General features: G+C 44.6%; 2 protein-coding genes across 14 annotated transcripts in view; both read right to left on the bottom strand.

Moving 5' to 3' along the window:
* The window catches only part of CHRNA9 (cholinergic receptor nicotinic alpha 9 subunit), a 113,553-nt gene extending 92,939 nt beyond the window's left edge, over nt 1-20,614 (bottom strand). For all 5 annotated transcript variants that reach the window (XM_065544896.1, XM_065544897.1, XM_065544898.1 and 2 more), the window contains exons 1-2: nt 19,986-20,614; nt 14,018-14,095 (exon numbers count right to left, since the gene is read on the bottom strand). The gene's annotated coding sequence lies outside the window, so the exon portion shown is untranslated. The remainder of the gene's footprint in view (nt 1-14,017; nt 14,096-19,985) is intronic.
* Nucleotides 1-25,512, bottom strand: part of RHOH (ras homolog family member H) — a 137,487-nt gene that overhangs the window by 64,983 nt on the left and 46,992 nt on the right. For 4 of the 9 annotated variants that reach the window (XM_015450267.4, XM_005554725.5, XM_045392283.3 and 1 more), the window contains 2 exons: nt 21,627-21,748; nt 20,239-21,296 (listed from right to left, as the gene is read on the bottom strand). In XM_015450267.4, coding sequence (XP_015305753.1) covers nt 20,512-21,087 — 576 coding nt within the window. In that variant the 5' untranslated portion in view covers nt 21,088-21,296; nt 21,627-21,748 and the 3' untranslated portion in view covers nt 20,239-20,511. Of the gene's footprint in view, nt 1-13,510; nt 14,096-19,438; nt 21,297-21,626; nt 21,749-25,512 lie in introns of those variants that run through there. The other 5 variants (XR_012434796.1, XR_012434794.1, XR_012434795.1 and 2 more) reach the window with 3 other exon arrangements.

Raw genomic sequence — 25,512 nt, 5'->3', positions numbered from 1 at the left:
GGACTGTATCTTTACACTCATCAAATACTGTAGCCATAACCGAGGGCGGTTTTACCACTTCTTATTTCAGTTCCTTGTGAACTTTCATCTGCCACAGCATTTGGGATGAGTCTTCCTCCAGTCAGGGCTGCTGGTCACAGTTGTGCAGGCTGTTCACTGAACAAGGCAAAGGGGACAGTGGAGACTGAAATCTAGCTGTGCTGGGCTTGCCAAAACTCTGTGGGCTGGCACAGGGCTGTGTGCAGGCAGAGCAGGCACCGTTTTCTGACTCTCACAAAGGACTCCTGCAGGCTGGCAGCACTGTTCCTACCACCTGCCTGAGGCTCTGCTCTTTCTCTTCTGCCTCTGCCTCTTCCCTTCACCACAGGAGGCCATGGCAGAGAATTACACTTGTCAAGTTTCCACAATATGATGCTGGCTAGAAACACTGGCCAGGCTGCCATCTTCCTCCTCCCTCTCCCTCCCCTCTGCTCCTCCCTCTCTCCCTCATCCCTCTCCCAGAGCCTCTTCCACATGGATTCACTTTTTCAGAGAAAGCAGATGGAGGTTAAAGTAGATCGAGGTTGAAGGAGAAGAATGACTCAGTATGTGACAAGTGTGTTTCTCCTACCAATAGCATGAAGAAAACAGACGCAGACAGTTCTCAGAAGCCTCTCGTCTCTCAGCCCAAGCCTCAAGCTAAGAGAAATGTTGTGAAAAAGAACAGCCCATAAATGGTCCCTGAGTGACAGCCACAGAGTTAAAACCACAGGAGGGCTCTGGCTGCTCCCACAGCTGCAGGACGATGAGGTTTGGCTGGGTTCCAGATCACAGGCCTGCAGTGGCCTGGGACCCGGCATCAGTCCTACCTCCCCAAGAAGCCCAGGCCCAGGCTGGTTTCTTCCCTGCCCACTACTCGGGAGGAGCTAGGACCCTGTGGGAACTGGGAGTGTTGCCTCAAAGGCAAGCCCACTGACTTTCTCGCTTCAGGCAGCCCCTGCTCACCCTCAGGCACCAGGCACCTGCTTGGCCGCTTTCCTAGGCCCATGGGGCATCTGCTCCTCCCATCTCAGGCCTGAGGGAGAAGCAACAGCCCAGAGCTTGACGAGGAGCAGATAATGAAACCAGCTTTGCAAAAATCATAACTGAGGGAATTATGACATGAAAGAGATCAGACCTAACTGACCGCATCTTCCTTCAAACCTCTAAACTGTCTTTCTTCATTCGTGGGTATAGGCTGAACTAGTTTTGGGAAGGAATTTAGCTTATAGTTTAAACTCTGAAACAAAATTGATAATAGCCCTTTCCCGAAAAACCCCTTCTTGCCTGCGGACCAGCCTGCCTTTGTAGCATTAACAAATTATCTACAAGATTAGAAAGGTTGCAGCCTTTGGCCACAAGAATCTGAACCTCTCCAAATTGCTCCTGGGAATGACATCACTGTTGCAAAACCTAACATCAGTGCTTGAGATATTTTGCAGACCCTGCATTCCAGTGCAGCAGATGACACCACCCAGACTGATAATCTGGCTCAACCAGTTCTGCGATCCCACCCGGGAGCAGAAGTCAGCAAGAGCAATTCACTTTGACCCCCTCTGATTTCATCTTCAACCCAACGAATGAGCACTCTCCACTCTCCCAGCCCATACTACCAAATTATCCTTAAGCGCTCTGATCCCTGAATGCTCAGGGAGATTGATTTGAGTAACAATAAAACTCCAGGCTCCTGCACAGCCGGCTCTGCATGAATTACTCTCTCTCTCTCTTTTTTTTTTTTTGAGACCGAGTCTCACCCTGTCACCCAGGCTGGAGTGCAGTGGCGCAGTCTTGGATTACTGCAACCTCTGCCTCTTGGGTTCAAGCAATTATCTGCCTCAGCCTCCCGAGTAGCTGGGATTACAGGTTCCCACCACCACGCCCAGCTACTTTTTTTGTATTTTTAGTAGAGACGAGGTTTCACCATCTTGGCCAGGCTGGTCTTGAATTCCTGACCTCGTGATCCACCCACCTCGGCCTCCCAAAATGCTGGGATTATAGGCATGAGCCACCGCACCCGGCCTGAGTTACTCTTTCTCTATTGCAATTCCCCTGTCTTGAGAAACCAGCTCTGTCTAGGCACCCAGCAAGGTGAACCCATCGGGTGGTTACGGTAATACCCTGGAACTCCAGGACTCTACTTGAGGAGATGTAGGGACAGCAAAACTCCATCCACCTCCATGCTCTTAGGGTCTCAGCTGGGCCCAAAGGCTAAATTGACGTAAGATCGATTAACAGGAGAAAAGCATACAACTTTATTTCATATAAGTTTTACATGGCACAGGAGCCCTGCTAAGGAAATGAAGACCCCCAAAGAAGCAGCTAGAGTCGGTTACTTATTAATATATACCGGATTGGACGAAGAGTAGTAAGTTGTGAAGAAGCAACTAAATTATGTGGAGAGGCCTAAAAGATAAGAGTTATTTGAACAAGGTCTGTGCCAAACACTCCTTGTCTCTACTTCTCAACCTCGAAGATAAGGATGTTGTGTCTTTCACACTGGAATTTCATCTCCTGCTTTTTTTTTTTTTTTTTTTTTTTTTTTTTGAGATGGAGTTTCACTGTTACTGCCTAGGCTGGAGTGCAATGGCACAATCTTGGCTCACCGCAACCTCCGCTTCCTGGGTTCAAGCGATTCTTCTGCCTCAACCTCCCGAATAGCTGAGGTTACAGGCATGCACCACCACGCCCGGCTAATTTTGTATTTTTATTAGAGGTGGGGTTTCACCATGTTGGTCAGGCTGGTCTCGAACTCCTGACATCAGATGATCCACCCGCCTTGGCCTCCCAAAGTGCTGAGATTACAGGTGTGAGCCACCATGCCCAGCCCATCTTCTGCTTTTAAGAAACAGCACAGAGGTCAGAGTGATCTTGCACCCACTGTTTTCCATGTGCCTTTAACTTAAAAGTCAATATGCCAGAATGGCATGTTTGGGGTGGCATATTCTTAATTCTTTCAGAGAGCAGGGGTCCATAGTCATCACCATCATCATCTTGTGCATGTAGGGTGCACTAATACATGCTGGGCAGATACCAAGCCCTTTCCATTCCACATTCATTCTCATAGCCACCTCCTGGGATATTATTGCCTCCATTTCACAGGTGAGAAAACTGAGACTCAGAAATACTGTAAAGCTTTCTCAGGGTCACTGAGTCCCACCAACTCCACCAACCCATCAGAATTCTGTCCTTCCCTCTCTTTAGTTAGGACCACGTGTTGTAACTGTATTACAATCTTTCTTCAAGAGAAATGGACTCTAGGAGTCTATTTCCAAGATTCACACTTGATAGGGTATTTTATAGGAAAAGAGAATGGCCAGATAGTCATTGCTAGACTAGGCACAGAATAAAAGAATGTCTGGTTAGGCCGGGTGTGGTGGCTCACGCCTGTAATCCCAGCACTTTGGGAGGCCCAGGGGGGCAACTGCCTGAGGTCAGGAGTTTGAACCCAGCCTGGCCAACATGGTGAAACCCCTGTTTCTACTAAAAATACAAAAGTTAGCCAGGCGTGGTGGTGCACACCTGTAGTCCCAGCTACTTGGGAGGCAGAGGCAGAAGAATCACTTGAACCCAGGAGGTGGAGGTTGCAGTGATCCAAGATTGCACCACTGCACTCCAGCCTAGGTGACAGAGCAAGACTCCATCTAAAATATATATATCTGGTTAAAGGTCAACTGGGCTATTGTCTGAAAGTCTGCAAGGGGTCAGGGAGGAGGGGTAGGGGTGTGACTTATTTCCCAGAACAAGTCTTAATGCCATTAAAGTCTATCAGGAAACATCTTAGGCATTTTATCAGGAGCACTGAGTTTCTCCCCAGAAGGAAGTTGTGAATTACATCACATACAAAAAAGGGTCTGTCCCAGACCAGGCCTGGGGCAATTTTTCTTTTCAGTGCTATCATGGTGAAACATGACATTCTATTGATGACTAGACTATTCCAATTCAGTTATATTATCATAACACATGGTCATGGTGTCACAGCAAACACTTGAGGACAGAACAAGTTCAAATCACCTATATGTCTGGCTTATAACAGATATGTAATGAATGTTTTATTCTGTGAATGAGTGAACTTTCCTAAATGGATAAGGAACGAGTGAATTAGATCAACACTGCTCAAAGTGCAACTTGCCATCCAGGGCAGGTCTGTAAACTGTTACTGGACCATGGCAAGGTGAGAAAGAAAATAAACTTTTTATCTGAGGAATATGACCTCTTTTAAGTGATCAGGTCCAGAGAGGCATTAAAATGAGACAGCAGTCATGGCTCACTCCACCCCCTATGTGTAGGAGATCAGTCAGGGTGGTAGGAAAAATTATAGGGAAAGACAAACCTTCTTGGAAGGCCGGGAGGTTTTGCAAAAGCTTCGGGAGAGGATTATGGCGAAGGCAGCCAAATTCTCTTATCTGGCGGCTGAGAACAAAGGGCAGATAACAGAGGAATATAAAGGAACTTATCTAGATAAATCTGTTTACTTATGTCTCCAGAAACCAACCCTTGATCATTCCTATGCAGGACTGCTTTCTACTCGGGGGTCAACAATGTTAATTACCCCAAACTGTGTTTGCTCTAAGCCTTTGTCATTAAATCTGTGCTAAATAAATGCGAGTGTTTCCGGTTTATGGTGGCTGCTGCTGCATTCTCATTGGTGGTGCTAAGCGGCAGTTCCCTAGCTGCACTGTCAGGTAATATACCTGTGCCAGCATACTTCCTTCTTCATCTGTTGCTTGGCCAGAGTCTGCAGGACACCCTCAGTGGCACCTACCACCTTGAGCTAAGTATTTATTTTGAAGCCTCCTGCTATATGGACTCTAGACTGAATGTCATCACCAAGTATCCACAAGTTAACCTAACAATGCCATGTGCTAGACAACATTATTAATACACTATAGTTCAACAATATATAGCCAATTACTAATCAACGTTATTTCTGTAACCCTGCAAGATTTCCTGAAAAACAACTTTTGCAATTGCCCCTTTTCCTGATTCATCCTATTTTCCTTAAAAGCTTTTTTCCTTGGGCTGGGCACTGTGGCTCATGCCTGTGATCCCAGCATTTTGGGAGGCCGAGATGGGTGGATCACTAGGTCAGGAGATCGAGACCATCCTAGCTAACATGGTGAAACCCCGTCTCTACTAAAAATAGAGGTATAGTGGCAGGCACCTGTAGTCCCAGCTGCTTGGGAGGCTGGGGCAGGAGAATGGCATGAGCCTGGGAGGCGGAGCTTGCAGTGAGCCGAGATCGTGCCACTGCACTCCAACCTGGGTGACTGAGACTCCATCTCATTTAAAAAAAAAAAAAAAAAAAAAAAAAAAAAAAAAGCTTTTTTCCTTAAAAACTCTCCTTTATTCTCAGGAGAACTTCTCAGTGTTTCCTGGGCTGCAGTCCTTAGCCTTGGCCCAAATGGACTCTATATTAATTTTGCCTCGATTTCCTCCTTCAGGTCAACAAAAGTAAGCACAGAAATTCAGAGAATGACATATGGAAAAAGTTTTATAGCAATTGGATAATGTCTGTTGAGTCTAAATAATACAAGAGTTCAGCCGGGCATGGTGGCTCATGACTATAATCCCAGCACTTTGAGAGGCCCAGGCAGGCGGATCACCTGAGGTCAGGAGTTCCAGACCAGTCTGGCTAACACTGTGAAACCCCATCTCTACTAAAAATACAAAAATTAGCCGGGCATGGTGGCAGGTGCCTGTAGTCCCAGCTACTTGGGAGACTGAGGCAGGAGAATCGCTTGAACCCAGGAGGTGGAGGTTGCAGCTAGCCGAGGTTGCACCATTGCACTCCAGCCTGGTGACAAGAGCGAAGCTCCTTCTCAAACAGTAATAATAATAATAAAGGAGTTAAGAAGAAACTGCTTAAGCAGATAATGAGGGTATGGGAATCCTCGGTAAGGTTTTCCTTTTTAATGAAAAGTAGCCCCAAAATCATTTTCTAACAAAGAACAGCCTGTAAAATCGAGCTGCAGACATAGACAAGCAAGTGGAAAGCTTGCACGAGTGAATGCCAGCAGGAAAAAAGCTATCTGGGACCAGGCATGTCCAAAATGACAGCTCCATCTTCCCTTCTCTTTGCCAGCTGCGTGTATAGTAAGAAGCAGACAATATGGGGCCAGTCAAGTGGAAAGCTCATTTAATGGCATGGTAAGATTAGGGTGGGGTGGCCAGCCTTCACTGAGCACTGTGTAAACGTCACACCTGATCAAACCAATCTGTGGGTCCTACGTAAATCAGACACCGCCTCCTCAAGCCTGCCTATAAAATCCGATGCACTCCACCACTGGCTTGTCTTTCCTTATGGAAGGCACTCTCTTTCACTAGGGGAAGAGCTATTCTCCTTTCTCTTTATTTTGCCTGTTAAACCTCCACTCCTAAATTCCTTGTGTGTGTGCATATCCTAAATCTTCTTGGCGCAAGATGATGAACCCTGGGTATTTACCCCAGGTGATGCTGCTTCATAATAATAATTTTAAAAATAGGTTTACATTTTAATATGCTCTTGGTTTTGGTTTTTGTTTTTGTTTGTTTGTTTGTTTTTTCATTTTTTTTCCTGCTAACTCTTTGTCCTTTTTTTTTTTCCCCCCCTGCTTAGGATTCATTGTGCTTTTAAATCACTATGGAGCTTTTGAAAAACAGAGATAAGGCCAGGCACAGTGGCTAACGCCTGTAATCCCAGCACTTTGGGAGGCCGAGGCAGGAGGAACACCTGAGGTCAGGAGTTGGAGACCAGCCTGGCCAACATGGTAAAACCCTGTCTCTACCAAAAATACAAAATTTAGCCAGGCATGGTGGTGCAAACCTGTAATCCCAGCTACTCAGGAGGCTGAGGTAGGAGGATTGCTTGAACCTGGGAGGCAGAGGTTGCAGTGAGCCAAGATCACACCACTGCACTCCAGCCTGGGCAACAGAGCAAGACTCCGTCTCAGAGGAAAAAAAAAAGAAAAGAACTCTCTGGATTTCTTTTAGTATGGACATCTGTCATACTTTTATGACATTTTCATACGGACATCTGTCATACTAAAATTTTTCTTTCTGGGACTGGATGTTCCCTATAGGCCCTCCCAGTTTATGTAACCAAGGAGTTAGAGTGTGTAACCAAATAGGTGGGCCCATTATTGGAAGGGTGGTAGTCAGGAGGCCAGGCTGGGGGCCAGGTTGCCTGGACTGAATCCTGACTCTACCACATGCAGTGTCTAACCGTGAGTAACTTTTCTCATCTGCGAAGTGGGGATGAAAATTGTACTTTTATCTTGGGTGCTTACGAGAAGTAAATAAATTAATATATGTAAAATACATAGTGCTGGATATATCTGAGGTTATTACTATGAGCCTAAGCAAGGCTATTTATATATATGCATGTATCCATATATATGTGTATGTGTATATATATACACATGTGTGCATGCACATACACACACACACACACCCACCTTAGAAGCCCATGGATACAGTAAACAAACATAGTTACAGGTTCCTTGAAAAAATCTAGGCTAACTAACACACTGCCATTACACAGTGTAGGAGTATGTATATTCGTTAACATACTGATACTGAAAGCTGTTCACAATATAATAAATGAAAAAAGCAGATTGCAAATCAGATTGCAACATACGAGCCTATTTTTGTAAAACTACACACATATGTGGATAAGAAAAAGTCTGGAAGGGTAGAGACAAAAAAAAGATGTAACAGTGGTTATTGAAGTGATTTTTATTATCATCTTTTTGTTTCATTGCTTCTAATCTTTTCACCAATGAATGTGCAATATTTGTGAGTTTTCTTAGGATAGACCTAGAAAAACATCAATATAAAGAATCTCTTTCCGTTATGATTTCTTTCACTTGTGCCAACCAGGCTAGATTGGCTCACTGCAACCTCTCCCTCCCAGGTTCAAGTGATTCTCCTGCCTCAGCCTCCCAGGTAGCTGGGACTACAGGCACCTGCCACCACAACTGGCTAACTTTTGTGTTTTTAGTAGAGATGGGGTTTCACAATGTTGGCCAGGCTGGTCTCAAACTCCTGACCTCAGGTGATCTGATCATCTCGGCCTCCCAAAATGCTGGGATTACAGGCGTGAGCCACCACGCCCAGAAGCCTTTAAACTTCCATCACAGAAACCTGAAATGAATAGGCAGAATCTAAAGCTCCAGGTCAGAGGCTGGAAGTTCCGAGGCCTGCAGGAAGAAGTGAGAGCCCTTGGGAGCTGAAACCTGGCCCTCAAGTCCCGACTTGCCCGAAGCCATCTGTGTATCTTGGGCAATGAGGACAGTCAGTTTCTTCATCTGTAGGATGATAGGATTGGGTTAAATCCTCCCTGAGGTCCTTTTGTTTTTTTGTTTTTTTGTTTTTTTTTTTTTTGAGATGGAGTCTCGCTCTGTCGCCCAGGCTGGAGTGCAGTGGCCGGATCTCAGCTCACTGCAAGCTCCGCCTCCTGGGTTTACGCCATTCTCCTGCCTCAGCCTCCCGAGTAGCTGGGACTACAGGTGCCCGCCACCTCGCATGGCTAGTTTTTTGTATTTTTTTTAGTAGAGACGGGGTTTCACCGTGTTAGCCAGGATGGTCTCGATCTCCTGACCTCGTGATCCGCCCATCTCGGCCTCCCAAAGTGCTGGGATTACAGGCTTGAGCCACCGCGCCCGGCCCTGAGGTCCTTTTCAACTCCAAAAAATGGGAGTCCAGTAAATAACAGAGAAGCAGGGGAAAATGTTCTGCCATGTTGATTTAGGTTTGGGCTCAATGAAAGGATCTACACTAACAAGAGAGAAAAAAAATTGTATGGGTTTGCATGCAGTATCCAGAGAAGTAAGGCAAATACAGTTTGAGGCCTGGATTTATGGATTATTTCCTTCTTTCTGACTATTCCATTTGTTAAACAGAGATAGCATCAATATCTGTTTACTCAATGAATGCCTAGCAGACAACCACACAGTAAGTGGGTTCAGTTAAAAAAATATGCTCTGACGGTAAGGGTGAAAATAGTGACAGGCAAGGCTTGGATGGAAGATCTCACTTCTGGTCAGTGACGGCATGTGTGTGGCCTGGATGAGCCATGTCACCCTCCTGGACCTCATCTCTTACACTAACACCTCACAGGGTCATCCTGAGCCTCAGATGAAAGCATCATCAAATGGAAAAAAGGGAGTTTGAAGCGAGAGATCTAAGTACAAATCCTGATTCTGCCAAGCATTAGTTACGTGGGCACAGATGAGTCATTTAGCATTCCTGAACCTTAGCTTCCTTGCCTGCAAAATGAGTCAAGTAATAATAAACCACAGCATTGCTGTGATGTCATAGGAGACGGCGTACACAAAGTACTTTATAACCTCTAGAGTGCTGAGCAAATACTGGCAATCATTATAATAAGACAAGGAAAAGCACTTTGGAAAATTTTAAAGTACTAAATGAATTAATGTGTGGAGATGATGACTGTGAGGACTGATTCACTTAAGAAATGTGGTTCAGCATTACTATGGGCACAGCACCGTTTCATGCTAGAGCAATCAAAGTTGGGTGAGAGAGTTACCCCAGGCTGCAGAGAGAAGCCATGAAGAGGAGGAAGAGAAAGCGGAGAGGGAGGAGATGTATTTGAGAAGTACACATGTGCAGTGATTTATCTAGGGCTGTCTGAAAACTTTTAAAAAAAATATCTTCAGTCCAACACCCCAGTAAGTCAATTCCCCAAGACAACAGATCTACGATGCAACGATGCAACGACTGCCCTTGGGTTAGCTCTGGTGACTCACTCGTAAATTGCACCCCTATCTGTTTCAATTAGTGTAAATGTTCTACAGATAGATTGGGCCGCCTTACTATGTTCTATTTAAACATGGCTATGAAGGACGTTCCACTGCATCAGCAGCTGGGCTCCAGCAAGCTGCAACCTTGCTGCTTCTCAAGCCTGTGCTGCCACAAACATACATGCTCATCCTGCAGATTCTTGGAATCGCTCCTCAGGGCCCTGCAGGCGAGCTCTTCACTCTACTTCGAGTCCTATGTAGGCCCCGAGTTCTAATCATTTCCTTCCTTTTGTCCAGAATCCATTAGAAACCGCTTGCCTGTGTAACCCCCAGCACGATCCTGCTTCTATGAATCATGCCAATTTTCTGTTCTGGTCTATTTGTTAATCCATCCCCTGAAACCCCCCCAGTTCAGTCATTCCCAGCAGGCAGACAGATGGCTTAGAATCCCCACCCAGTGAAGGCAGTCGCTGCTGGAGGGCGCTGTGCAACATCCAACACTCATCACAGCAAAAAGCACGTGTGTCCCTCTCAGGGCAACAGGGAAAAACCGAAGCCTGCTTTCTTTTTCAAAGGAGTTGTTTGTGTTAAAACCAGATCACTGATGTGGTCTGTCAACATCGTTCAGACCTCTCCTCAATCAGTCCTCGCTCTCCTACCAAGATACTAAATATCCTCTCTCTCTTTTCCTAATATATTTTCTTCACAGCACCCATCATCCATCTACATTGTTCATTGCTCTTTTTTTTTTTTTTTTTTTTTTTGAGACAGAGTCTTGCTCTGTGGCCCAGGCTGGAGTGCAGTGGCATGATCTCAGCTCACTGCAACCTCCACTTCCCGGGTTCAAGCAATTCTCCTGCCTCAGCCTCCTGAGTGGCTGGGACTACAGGCACCCGCCACCACGCCCAGCTAATTTTTTGTATTTTAGTAGAGACGGGTTTTCACCGTGTTAGCCAGGATGATCTCGATCTCCTGACCTCATGATCTGCCTACCAGAGTGCTGGGATTACAGGCGTAAGCCACTGCACCCAGCTACATCGATCTTATCTATTTATTTTATAACTACTGTTTGCACCCCTATCCCTAATTAAAGCCTTAAACTCCATGAAAGCGGGAACTTTGGCTATTGCACAGCTTGACACTAAGGCCAAGGTGCAATGATAGAAATACAAGTAAATAGGAAACAACGTGGCAAGTCCAGCTATGGAGAGATGCTCTGTTAGTCACTGAGTCCTCCACTTTCTCCGAATCAACCCTGTAAAGAACCTAAAGAACTCAGTACATTCTGAATGAATAAACAGGTGAATGGAGATGTCTTCACATACAGTAAGAGATTGAGCCTCTGTTGATCCCTTTTGTGAGATACTGAAAGGTACCTATTTGTGCTAAACAATACTAGAAATAATTCAAGTACAGCAAACATGGATTGAAAGGCAAATATATGAAAAGTGAACAAGTAAAAACCCCAGGTTCCTCTCTTCTTAGGAAGTTTACAGAAAAGAGAAGCAAAGAGTAGGAAGAGTGAGGTGGTCTGGGTCTGCCACAAATTTGTGAGCTTAGGCAGGTCAGGCAATGGTCTCAATACCTGTGTCTTCATCCATAAACAGCAGAATCCTGCCAGCTCTGAGGTGTAAAACAACGGAATGGCATAGCTGCCATTTATTGTACTAGACATGGTGAAGCCTTTACCCACATTAGCTCCTTTAATGCTCACTATATTATTTTCTCCATTTTACAGATGAGGAAACTGACACACAGAGAGGCTAGTTAACTCACACAAGGCTGCAGAGCTTGTGTAAGAGGTTAGTTAACTTATGCAAGGTGGCAGAGCTGAGATTCAAGTTCAGACAATTTTGCTTTAGAACCTGAACTTTAAATTTTTTAAAATTAATTATATCATGCACACAAAAGAATACATAAAATATATCTGGATATTTTGAAGAATAAATAATAGAAAAAAATTAATGAATACTCAAGTATCCATGTCCCAAACTTAAAAATAGAACATTACCGATACCTGTGACACACCTGTGGGACCCTGATCACCTTTCTCCCCAGAAGAAGTAATCACTTACTTGAATGATGTGTTAATGATTTCCGTACTTTTTTTTTTTTTTTTTTTGAGATGAAGTCTTGCTCTGTCACCAGGCTGGAGTGCAGTGGCACCATCTCAGCTCACTGCAACCTCCCCCTCCCCAGTTCAAGCAATTCCTCTGCCTCAGCCTCCTGAGTAGCTGGGACTACAGGTGCGTGCCACCACGCCCAGCAAATTTTTGTATTTTTAGTAGAGATGGGGTTTTACCATGTTGGCCAGGATAGTCTCGATCTCTTGACCTAGTGATCCACCACCCTCAGCCTCCCAAAGTGCTGGGTTTACAGGCGTGAGCCACCACACTCGGCAGAAAACAAGTTTTAACCCTAATACTATTATGTTTTGCTTGCATTTGATAATCATGCTCCATATATTATTTTACTACTTGCTTTTTTCCTTCAGCATTGTCTATGTTCATTCATATTGATATGTATAGCTAAAATTTATTCTTTTTTTATTGCTGCATAATATTCCATGTGTGAATACACCATTTTTTAGCCATTCTCTATTGATGCCATTGAGTCATTTCTAGTTTTTGCTATTACCTACAATGCTACTAATAACATTTTCATATACGTCTCCCAGAAAATCTATGCCAACATATCCCTAGAGCATGACATTTCTGGGTTAAGAGTATAGGATATTCAACACTACTGAGTAATGCCAAAATTTTATACCAGTTTACACTCCCGCAAGCAGCATCTGAGTTCTTGTTGTTTCATTTCCTTATTAATGCTCAATAGTGTCATGCCTTCCTCCTTTTTTTTTTTTTTGAGACAGTCTTGCTCTGTTGCCCAGGATGGAGTGCAATGATGTGGTCTTAGCTCACTGCAATCTCTTCCTCCCAGGTTCAAGTGATTCTTCTGCCTCAGCCTCTGCAGTAGCTAGGGCTACAGGCACATGCCACCACACTGGCTATTTTTTTTTTTTTTTTGGAGACACAGTCTTGCTCTGTAACCCAGGCTGGAGTGTAGTGGTGCAGTCTCAGCTCTACCTCCCAGGTTCAAGCAATTCTCCTGCCTCAGCCTCTCGAGTAGTTGGGATTATAGGCATGCATGTGCCACCATGCCAGGCTAATTTTGTATTTTTAGTAGAGATGGGGTTTCACCGTGTTGGGCAGTCTCAGCCTCCCAAAGTGCTGGGATTATAGGCATGAGCCACCATGCCCAGCCAATGTCATATTTTTTAATTCTCTTTCCAATATGGTGGTTTGAAAATGATATTTTATGGGTGGGTTTTGTTTTCATTCCCCTGAGTACATATGAAATGAAGCACCTTTTCTAGTGTTTATTGGTCATGTATATTTTTTCTTCTGGGAAGTATCTGGTTTAAAACTGGGCTGTTTTTCTTATTGATTTATGGTTATTCTTTATATATTATGGATAATAGCAGAGCTTCTTGAATATAAATATATTGTTAGAAGATCCACAATATTTGAATGCTGCTATCCCAGAACTATTCTTTTGTTCATTCAGATTAGAATTAACCAACCTCCTCCTTTTTCTTCCAAGCAAATAGATATTGAGTGGTATTTCCTAGGTTTTGAGGCTCAGGAAAACCCAATTGCCCAGACCTCCAACTCATATCTTTCAGTAGGGATTTGAGTAATCATTTAATGACAGACTATGTAGATAACTAATGAGTGCATCACTCAGAGTTCTACAGGAAATGAAATTTATTCCAGGTAGTTCGAATGAAGAGACTTGAATGAAATCACTACTTAGGTCAGGGTCAAGGGACCACATCAAGGATGCTGCTGCATCCAAAGATGAGGACCAGCAGGAAGCCATTACCCCGCATAGGGCTGAAGGCGAGGAGAGGAAGCACCACCCTAGGGCCCAGTGGAAGCTGGAATCATGGAAGAGAAGCTTCCCAGTAGAAGCTGGAGCCACGGAGGGACTCATGACTGTTGCCAAATAAGTAGCGCCAAAGCCGGAAATGTATAGGGATAAAACACCCAGCTGTTCTCCCCTCCTACCCTCTGATTTCCTGCCAGAGTGTCCTACTGGTTGAACTCAAGTGGAAGACAGGCAGGAAGAGATCCAGGTGATTCAGTCCACAGGCTTAACCTCCCAGGCCCAGAGGAAGGCAGGGAAAGGTGGAAGATGGAAATGAGGACATGGGGGCAGCAAGCAGAGAGCAGCCAGGACAGTGGGATGTGAATTACCTGAGACTTTATTATCGGAAGAATGACAGAAGGAAGCTCCTGTAGGAAGACTGCCAAGCTCTCATCATCACCATTTCCCTGCAGTATGTAACAAGGATCGTTGTCACCATCTTAAATTAGCAAGTGTAATGAACACTTAATATAATTATACATATAATTTTTAGCTGGTCAAGTTTAGTTATGCCAAAATTACGTGGTAAAACTGGGACATTTTGTGTTTTTTTGTTTTGTTTTGTGTTTTGTTTTTTGTTTTTTGTTTTCGAGACATAGTCTTGCTCTATCCCCCAGGCTGGAGTGCAGTGTGCAATCTCGGCTCACTGCAATCTCTGCCTCCCGGGTTTCAGTGATTCTCCTGCCTTGGCCTCCAGAGTAGCTGGGTTTACAGGCATCTGAAACCACACCTGGCTAACTTTTGTATTTTTAGTAGAGACAGGATTTTGCCATGTTGGTCAAGCTTGTCTCAAGCTCCTGGCCAAAACTGGGACATTTTGAAAAGTAACTGTAAAGGGGAAGTATCTCTGTATATCTGTCTCTCTCTCTCTCTTTTTTTTTTTTTTTTCTTTTGAGACAGTTTTGCTCTTGTCGCCCAGGCTGGAGTGCAATGGCACGATCTCAGCTCACTGCAACCTCTGCCTCCCAGGTTCAAGTGATTCTCCTGCCTCAGCCTCCTGAGTAGTTGGGATAACAGGTGCCCACCACTATGGCTGGCTAATTTTTTATTTTTTATTTTTTTTTTGAGACGGAGTCTAGCTGTGTCACCAGGTTGGAGTGCAGTGGCGCAATCTTGGCTCACTGCAACCTCCACCTCCTCAGTTCAAGTGATTCTCCTGCCTCAGCCTCCCAAGTAGCCAGGACTACAGGCACCCGCCACCATGCCTGGCTAATTTTTGTATTTTTGTAGAGATGGAGTTTCACCATGTTGGCCAGGATGATCTCTATCTCTTGACCTCGTGATCCACCCGCCTCAGCCTCCCAAAATGCCAGGATTACAGGTGTGAGCCACCGCACCCAGCCCAATTTTTGTATTTTTAATAGAAATGGGGTTTCACCATGTTATCCAGGCTGGTCCTGAACTCCTGGCCTCAGGTGATCCACCTGCCTCGGCCTCCCAAAGTGCTGGGATTACAGGTGTGAGCCACCGAGCCTGGTCCACAATCATTATTGTACCAATATTTATAGAGTATCCTAGGAATTCGTATCTCTGCTTTAAGAAAGGGGCACTAAGGCTGAAAGACACACAACCCAGATTTTCTGACCCCAAAATACATCACAATTGTATGGTCTCTCCACTCCCTCATCATGGCTTTCTATCTACTATTAATATTAAGTTCCAGGTCAGGATGCATTTTAGAATCTATCAAAAAGTTAATGTAGACTTTAGGTTTAATCAATAACTTTTTATGAACTTATAGCACAAATAAGTTTTGAGCTTATCATTTCCTGTGAAAACCTGCTTGACATCTTAGCCATTGATTATGTTTCTTTGCTTTATCCGGACAGATACAGTCTCAGGAAAAGTAGGTTCCTACTATTGAGTTGTACTGATCCCACTCACCTTGTAAGCATTGCTTTCTTGCACTGGGGCCGAGCACTCACAGAGCCCCGTCCCCTCTGTCATGTCACTCTACAGATGCGCCAAAGTGAGTCCTTCCATCACATCTCATTCTGCGTAAAGGACCCCTCCTAAGTACCAAATCCTTGAAAGAAAAGAGGCGGACTCTCCTCTTCCCTGTCACTCCCTTATTCAAAGGAAATACCTGAAACCTGAGGGGTGGAAAAGTGAGATAAGAAAAAGAGAATATTGGCCAGGCACGGTGGCTCATGCCTGTAATCTCAACATTTTGGGAGGCCGAGGTGGGTGGATCACCTGAGGTCAGGAGTTCAAGACCAGCCTGACCAACATGGTGAAACTCTGTTTCTACTAAAAATACAAAATTAGCCAGGCATGATGGAACATGCCTGTAATCTCAGCTACTTGGAAAGCTGAGGCAGGAGAATCACTTGAACCCAGGAGGCAGAGGTTGCAGTGAGTCGAGATTGCACCATTGCACTCCAGCCTGGGCAACAAGAGCAAAACTCCATCCCAAAAAAACAAAAACACCAACCAACCAACCAATCAACCAACAAAAAAAAGAAGAGAAAGAGAATACTGGATGGGCACAGTGGCTCACACCTGTAATCTTAGCACTCTGGGAGGCCAAGGTGAGAAGATCGCTTGAGCCCAGGAGTTCAAGACCAGTCTGGGCGACATAGCAAGACCCTGTCTCTACAATAAATTTTAAAATTAGCCAAGTGTGGTGGCATGCACCCGTGGTCCCAGTTACTTGGGAGGCTGAGGTGGGAGGATCGCTTGAGCTCTAGAAGTTGAGGCTGCAGTGAGCCATGATCACACCACTACACTCCATTGTGGGTGTCAGAGCAAAACCCTATCTCAAAAAAAGTTTTTTAATAAAAAAAGAAAAAGACAATATTTCCCAAGCTTTTTATAACATTAAATCATGGTGTATCTCATCTCTGCCAATTTACATGCAATCAGCCTTTGGAATCATGCTTTAAATACCAAGGGTTGGAATGGAGACCTTTGCAAATGATGGTATTGTGTGATATAGGTGGGTCCCATTCTCATTGCCAGAAAGAAAAGGGGAGGACAAAGGTCAGACTTGGAATATTTTATTTAAAAATATATTTTTTAAAACACAGGCTACTTGACTGACGGGGGCGGGGCTGCAGGCTACATGAGGTCGGATGTGGCGAAGCCATTCAGTCAAGCTGCTCTGGGAGGAAGTGGGGCAGGGTGGTTTTGAGCAGAGCTTTGGAGTCACACAGACCTACTTGAGACTCCTGGGGCAGCCACTCACCTGCTGCACAGGCTTGGCCTTATCACATCAACATGCTGAGCCTCAGTTTCCTCATGTAAGATGGGACTCAGTATAATGTGGGCCTACACACATGTGGCAAAAGAGTGCTTCACACGGTGACTGGCACAGCACATCTGAAGCACTGAACAAACTTAATCAGGATGCTTCTAGATTTCTTGTTACCACACTGGATTCTGCTGCCCAGTTAACTAGTCAGTGTAAAGTAGGAATTGCTATGGATGGAAAGTTTGTGTCCCCACAATCTCGAAATATTGAGGCCTAATCCCCAATGTGATGGCATTTGAAGGTGAGGACTTTGGGAAGTATTAGATCATGAGGGTTGAGCCCTCATGAATGGGATTAGTGTCCTTAGAAGATGAAACACCAGAAAGATGATCTCGTGCTCTACCATGTGAGAACACAGCAAGAAGACAGCCATTGCAAACCAGGCAGAGGGGTCTCACCAGAACCCAACCATGCTGTCCCTGGCCTTGGACTCCCCAGCCTCCAGAACTGTGAGAGATAAATTTCTGTTGTTGAGTCCCCCTAGTCTATGGTTTTCCACTATAGCAGCCCAGACGGACAGAGGCAAGAATGAATTACCCGACCATGAATTAACTCTTTAATGTCATCAAGAATATATTTAATGTTGCTACTTGGAATAGTTAAGAATCGATATGCAATAGTTTACAGAAAGGTACCACAAATTTTGAAGTATAAGAAACCTGTGTCTGCATCTAGGTAGGCAAAAGTAAGTATGTGCTCATGTACAACACACAACACATGGATTCTACCCAGATGACCTGTTTTTCTTCTTACCCCTGCAAGGCTAGTGAGGGTCTGCTTCCTTTCTGTAACCACTGTGCGGCACAGAAGCCCAATTACTGTCTTTCTTTCCAATTTAGTTCAACACAACTTTAGCTCCATTGCCTTCCCTGTGCTGAGCCCTGGGGACACTGAGGAGACCAGGAGGCAGTGCTGCCTTCAAGAACAGCAGTCTAGCAGGAAGAAAGACACTTATTGGCTCCATTTCTGCCAGCTTCCACCACCGGAAAGGGTTTACACATAGATTCCTGGCCTCAGGTGTGAGGTTTCCCAGAGGGAGCTGTGAAGTTTGGCTCCTGCCAACAGGTGGAGGTCTCACCTGTGTGTCCTTGGCCACGTGACAGCAAAGCCATTTGACTGTGCCATCTCTGGCCTTCCCTTCCTGCTCTGCTGCCAACATGGAACCACCTCCTCTTTCCTTACTTAGGATCATGTATGGTGGCCCTTCCCACTTTCAGATACCCACCCCTGTCTCTCTTCAACAAGAGAAAAAGAAAAGCCTTGGGGACAGCCCACTGCAGTGAATAGAAATTCCTTCCCACTGACATGTTAAATACCTCTCACCACAAAGGCTGGCCCTGAACACCTGCATTTCATGATTTAAGACTGCGTGTTGAGAGAGAAGAGAATCCCAGGGATATCAGAGGATATGAGATCCCTTCCCCTCCCCTGCTCGGTCATCTTTCAAGCCCCCTGCCCTGTCATCTTTCAAGCTCCCACTCCCCGCCCTGAGCTGAGAACTAGAGACAGGGCTCTCGAATCAAAGGAGGTGGGTGACTCAGAGGTGAGTACAAGCCATGGCCTGGAGTGCTGAGAAGTCTGGGTGAAGGCAACTGTGTCAGCCCCAGGGAACCGAGGCAATCCTCCCACCGGAGATTAAGAGCCCAGTCTCAGGCCTTTTACTGGCTGTGGATAGGAGGAGAGAGAGAAGGAGAAAGCAATGTGTGAATGAGCACACATTTGGTTTTTGATACTGATTATAGTTGTAAGGAATTGACCACACAAGGGAACAGAGAAACTGGTTTGGCTATGTCAACATAACTCTAATCAAAGTCATTTATGCCAGCCACCTTACCTTTTGCGTGTAATAGTCACATTACCCCATAACAATGATGTACCTTCAGAAAGGTGGTTCAGAGTGTTTCTAAGTTTTGATTAGAGCAGTAATTGATTGATCTATCTAGGCGCCAGCCTTAGCAATTTCTTTCTTTCTTTCTTTCTTTTCTTTGAGATGGAGTCTCCCTCTGTTGCCTAGGCTGGAGTGTAGTGGCACAATCTTGGCTCACTGCAACCTCCTCCTCCCGGGTTCAGGCAATTCTTCTGCCTCAGTCTCCCAGGTAGCTAGAACTACAGGCATCTGCCACCACACCCAGCTAATTTTTGTATATTTAGTAGAGACGGGGTTTCACCATGTTGCCCAGGATGGTCTCGAACTCCTGACCTCATGATCCACCTGCCTCAGCCTCCCAAAGTGCTGGGATTATAGGCATGAGCCACCGCACCCAGCCCAGCCTTTGCAATTTCTACCTTAAGTTATATAGTCCTCTATTCTCAACTTTAACAGATGAGCAACACCATTGCTTTTAAACTATTCGATAGAATGGGGTTTGAGTTGTGTGTGTGAGAGCAGGTTGCGTGCGAGTATATGTGTATCTATTTACTCAGTATTTCCCCTGATAACTTTCTGTTATCTGAGCAGTTGCTATAGAGCTTTCTTTTTCCTGGGTTTGGAATTTGATTTTTCTTTTTTGAAGGCTGTAAATTCTACCTTTTCCCTTACATACACATATATATGTAGATACCCTCCCAATAATCCTAATTAGATCCTACAATTCATAAATTATGTTGCCACAACAGCTCAGTTTAGACAAATGTATAAGAAATTTGTCAAGTTAACAGAACTTTGAGCCCACTGTCTTTCACAGGACGTGCAATCACCTGGGAACCACCCTACCAGAAGTGTAAGTGACACTCTCTCGCTTCTGTTTCAAGTTCTGTTGCTATTGCTTGGAGCAGTCTGATTCTCTACCTGAAAGATGGTGTTTCAATCAGTCATGGTGAATGAGAGGAGAATATTTAGTGCATAACTGGAGTTGAGTGAAAGACAATATTGTAAATAAATGAATGATGTTTTATCATTTCAGAAAAATACAGTGATAACTTTAAAATCATTAGGCAGTATTAGGATATCCTATGGAACTGTATTTTATATCCAATTCTGAATAACAGGTAGGTAGAAAATAAATTGCAAAGATTCATTTATGGTCATTTTAAAATTTGATTACCCATTTAAATCCAGCAGCCAAGTGGTTTCAACAGACTTTCTACTTGAGGTGAAAATAGTAACACTACAAACATATGGCAGAGCTCCGTACAGGTATTTCACTCACACAGGAGTTTCTGTTTTCGAGGATGTAGGAAAAGATTTTCCAAGTGTGAAAACTAAATATATACAAAAGCAATCCATTTTGTTATTAGTTAAATAAAATGTGTCTTTAAATACGGAATTCTTTGAAAAACTCACTTCATCGTCCAAAATTGTGGAGACTATTTCACTATTTTAATCAAAAATGGAATAGTCATTACAGTTCCCCAAGGGATTTTCTGACCGGCCTGGGCAAGGAGTTCACTTGTAGAGTGTAGTTAGTGAAAACATCCAGTGGCCAAGCCTCATCAATAACTGTATCCGAAAGGAGACACTGCTTGGGGAGTACCCAGAGAAAACACCAAGCTTTCCTGGCTTCCCGGCCCTCCCTCTCCCCATTAGTCTTTGGGGCACATACATAAGTGTTGTGTGAAGCCTCTTGGGGTTTAGAAGATCTTGCACTCATTGATGGAGAAGAGTCTCCTTCTGTTTCGTCTCCTGGCCTGGTTGACGGCAGTTCGGACCGCGCACTCAAACACCTGCTGTACCCCCCGGTTGCTAAGGGCTGAGCACTCCAGGTAACCCTTGGCTCTGACATCCTGGGCCAGTTTCTTCCCTTCCATGGCATTGATGCAGGAGGCCCTGTGGGGCCCCATCTCCCGCTGGTCAGTCTGGGTGGCCACCACCAGCACAGGGGTACAGGGCAAGTTGCTCCTGATTTCACCAATCCACTTGTTCTTCAAGTTCAGGAATGAGTTATGGTTGGCCACAGAGTAGCACATCAGCACCACGTCTGCCTGCTGGTAGGACAGGGGCCGGATGCTTCTGAAGGCGTCATTGCCGGCTGTGTCCCAGAGGCCCAGGCTGATCTGGATGCCATCCATGAAGACGTCCACCCCCGTGTTCTCGTACACTGTGGGCTTGTAGGCCTCCGGGAAGGTCTCAGAGGTGAAGCGCACCAACAGAGAGGTTTTCCCCACAGCAGAGTCGCCCACCAACACGCACTTGATGGAACTCAGCATCTTCCCAGCCTGCTGTCCTACTCGCAAGTCCAGAATCCCAGGGAAAAGAGCCCTCAGTGGGCGGCTGCAGCACACGCCATTCAGCGAGGGGAAGGCAAGCCAGGTAGGTCTGTGTCCTCAGGACCTCTGACGGTGATTTGCAGAATGTTACTTCTCGCCGCCCATCCAAGCACCGTCTACTTTGAAAACCTCCAAAGCCTAGTCTTCAACTGGAACAGAAAGAGAAGGGGGAAAATGAAGTCTGTCTTTCTTGCCTTTTTTGAAGATAAGGGGCTTCCTCATTGGCAAACAGATTAAATGTGGGGCAATTTCTGTATAGCCAACCAACCCCACTTGTGCAATCTACTCTTCCCCTCTCAGGGAGAGCTTAGATCTGTCTTCGCCCAACACACGCGCGCGCTCGCACACACACACACACACACACACACAACGCCTCCCGGTCAAGAAGCAGAAACTGACTTTATCTCTAAAATCATTCAAGCACTAAAAAACACAAGCAACTGCTCTGATTGCAACATGAAAAAGACCTCGGTAGCAACCTGGTGTGTGAAGGAGACGTTTCCAAACAGGTCTCTGTCGGCTTCTACTCCAAGAAGTGGCAAAGGCCCCTGAGAGCGTTCTCCACAGCTTCAGCTTCTGATGGATCTAGCCACCTTGGAAACTGCAAGAAACAAGAATGTTATGAGTGACAGATACTTTATACATTTCTTTTTGTTTATTGACTAATCACACAGTCCTTGGTTTATGGGAATACGTGTTGTAATAGGGGAAAAGAAATTACTAGAACTCTAAAAATTTGCTGTGGTTTTTCCCTTGAGGTTTTTCCAGAAACTGGTAAGAGATGCAGCAGACTGGCCTTAGAGTTATCTGCATCCGAAATCAGGCACTGTCACCTACACGTGGCTTTGAGCACACTGCTTGAACTCCACGCCTCAGCTTACACATCTGCAAGATTGTGATAAATTTAGGAACCACTTCTCAGAGATGCTGTGAGGATCAAGTTCTTTCTTTCTTTTAACATTTTTGGATGGCCATCTGTGTATCCCGAACTCCACTAGGCCCCTAGTCAAACAAAATAACTTGCCTGAAAGCAACCATATTCGGTGCCTGTCACTTAAACAGGACTGCATAAATGGAACAATCTGAATTTCATGAAAGGCCAAATAAATTCTCGTTCAGTGCAGTGGGAAAACTCCAGGCAATGAGCTCTGCCTTGGAGACACTGTCGGGTCTGCTGCGGCACGATATCACAAAGCCAGCCCAGCTCCAGACAAAGGAAAAGTCTTTCAGACCAAAATTCAGAGTAAAGGTTATTACTGCGATCTGGGCCTATAAACTCCCCTCCTTGGTGAGCTTCCTGACATGTGTCATGCAAGGCAATACAAAGCAAACTACAAGTCTGATTTAAGACATAATTTTTAAGTAACTTCTCTAAATCCTGGCATTCCTTTCCAAAACATTTTTTTTTTTCTTTTTCTTTTTCTTTTTCTTTTTTCGGAGACAAGATCTCACTCTGTCGCCCAGGCTGGAGTGCAGTGGTGTCATCACGGCTCACTGCAGCCTGGACCTCCTGGGCTCAGGTGATCCTCCCACCTCAGCCTCCCGAGTAGCTGGGACTACATGTGTGTGCCACCACACCTGGCTAATTTCTTGCTTTCTTTGTAGAGATACAGTCTCACTATGTTGCCCAGGCTGGTCATGAACTCCTGGCCTCAAAGATCTTCCTGTCTCAGCCTCCCAAAGTGTAGGGATTACAGGTGTGAGCCACCACACCCGGCAGCCAAGACATTTTTATCCTTGTCAACCCACGGTCTCTGTTGTTTAATTATACCTAACAGCCTTTGCAAATGAGTTAGCCAAATAAATAATTCACATGATATTCACATATTCATGTTTTTAATGAATATGTGAATATATTCATTAAAATATATTTTAAATATTTTTTACTTAAAAATTCACATGTAAGCCAGGTGACCTTGGCCAAATTACTTAACCTCTCTGAACCTTGATTTTCTCATAGAAATGAAAATAAGAAAAGGACTTTCTTCATGTGATCATTGTAAGGATTCAGAATGTGAAGAGTCTGATTTAGCACAAAGCCTGGCATCTGGGAATTACAGGAAGCCATCAAGTTATCCATTTCACTACTATCTGAAACACCAAATACTGAATGTCCATAGTGGAGGGACCACTTTGCCAAATGTTTACCTGGACTCTTTCTCCAGACTGACACCAGGTTACTGTCACACACCATGGTCATGGACCCCATTTGAGACTAGACCTTTGAGGAAGGACTCCTTGAGGGCTCCATAGGCTTTAGTTAGACATTAGATCCTTAGACCAAGTGGCAACTTAAATATATGCATTTGTGACTTAGTCCAGAGCCAAGAACTCTTAAGATATTTTTACATTTTTAAAATTTAATTTAATTATCTTATTTTTTATAAATGCAGTTGGGGGTCTCATTATATTGCTCAGGCTGGTCTCAAACTCCGGAGTTAAGTGATCCTCCCACCTCAGCCTCCCAAAGTGCTGGGATTACAGGCATGAGCCACCACGCCTGGCCTTAAGTTTTTTGGGTTTTTTTTGGAGCGCAATTATTGCATTGTGTGTTTTAATATTTCATTTTTGAGAATTTAAACGAGCATTTAAATATCAAATATTGTGCTATTATTTATTATTATTATTATTATTTTTTTGCCTATTTCCTCCATATTTTATTTATTTATTTATTTATTTTTTGGCCTTAAGTTTTATTTGACCCCAGTGTAGCAGGGCCAGAATTAAGAAAAATGTACACGCTTCAGGCATTTATTTATTTATTTATTTATCTTAATTTTATTTTTTTGAAATGGAGTTTTGCTCTGTTGCCCAGGCTAGAGTGCAGTGGCTCGATCTCAGTTCACTGCAACCTCCGCCTCTCAGGTTCAAGCAATTCTTATGCCTCAGTCTCCTGAGTAGCTGGGACTACAGGCATGCACCATCACACCCAGCTAATTTTTGTATTTTTAGTACAGACAGGGTTTTACCATGTTGCCAAGGTTGGTCTTGAACTCCTGACCTCAAATGATCCACCCGCCTAGGCCTCCCAAAGTGCTGGGATTACAGGCATGAGTCACCACACCCAACCACTGGCCATCTTTATTTATTTTTTGAGACAGTCTTGCTCTATCTCCCATGCTGGAGACAGAGTACGATGGTGGCTCACTGCAGCCTCCACCTCCCAGGCTCAAGTGATCTTCCCAGCTCAGCCTCCCAAGTAGCTAGGACTACGAGCACTCACCACTGTGATCGGCTACATTTGTTTAGTTTGTATAGAGACAAGGTCTCACTATGTTGCTGAGGCTGGTCCTGAACTCCTGGGCGCAAGTGATACTCTTGCCTCAGCCTCCCAAAGTGTTGGAATTATAGGCATGAGTCACCACACCCAGTCCTTTCGGTTATTTAAATAAACTCTCCAATAAACTGACTGAGCTAAAGCCAAATTTCCTGAGTGAATATCTGCAAAAGGAAATTAATAAGGCATAATTGTTAAGGTCATGGGCTTTAAAGTCAGGTAAACCTGGCATTGAATCCGAGCTGCCCAACCGACTACCTATGTGACGAACTTGGAAGATTTTCTAACCTCCTTAAGCCTCAGTTTCCTCCTCTGTAAAATCAGTGTAACAATATTATATCTGCACCACAGGTTGTTGAGAGTATTTAAGTGTGCTTAAAGCTTAGAGTGCAAAATTCTTTTTTTTTTTTTTTGGAGACCTGAGTCTCGCTCTGTCGCTCAGGCTGGCGTGCAGTGGTGTGATCTCAGCTCACTGCAACCTCCGCCTCCCGGGTTCAAGTGATTCTGCTGCCTCAACCTCCTGAGTAGCTGTGATTACAGGCGCCCACTACCGTGCCTGGCTAATTTTTGTATTTTTAGTGGAGATGGGGTTTCACCATGCTGGCCAGGCTGCTCTCAAACTCCTGGGCTCAAGTGATCTGCCTGTCTCAGCCTCCCAAAGTGCTGGGATTACAGGCATGAGCCACTGTGCCTGGCCTAGAGTGCAAAATTCTTAGCAGGTGCATAATATAAACATACTGTATGTACATAGTAAACACTCAGTAAGTAGTCCCTATTAATAATATTCTGAAATAACAATTACTAAATATAATGATAAACAGTTATTAACGCTAAGTAGGGAATTTAAAGTAGCACAAAAGAGGTTTCTCCAACAAAGGGTGAAACACACCCAGACATAGCTACAAAAAGAGAGAGAGAGACTCCTGTCTAAGCTTTGCCACCCAGCGAGTCAGAAAGGTAAAAACATTTCTGTTCAATCAAGTGACCCTCAGTGCCAGCCAGTTCTGACCCCAAGTGGCTCATCAAGTCAGCTTTCAGGGCCTCAGTTTCATAAACTGTAAAGTAGTTCTTGATAGTTTTATTAAAAC

This window comes from Macaca fascicularis, chromosome 5 (genome assembly GCF_037993035.2).
Source record: "Macaca fascicularis isolate 582-1 chromosome 5, T2T-MFA8v1.1".
Taxonomy (NCBI): domain Eukaryota; kingdom Metazoa; phylum Chordata; class Mammalia; order Primates; family Cercopithecidae; genus Macaca; species Macaca fascicularis.
This window is presented reverse-complemented; position numbering and strand designations above follow the sequence as displayed.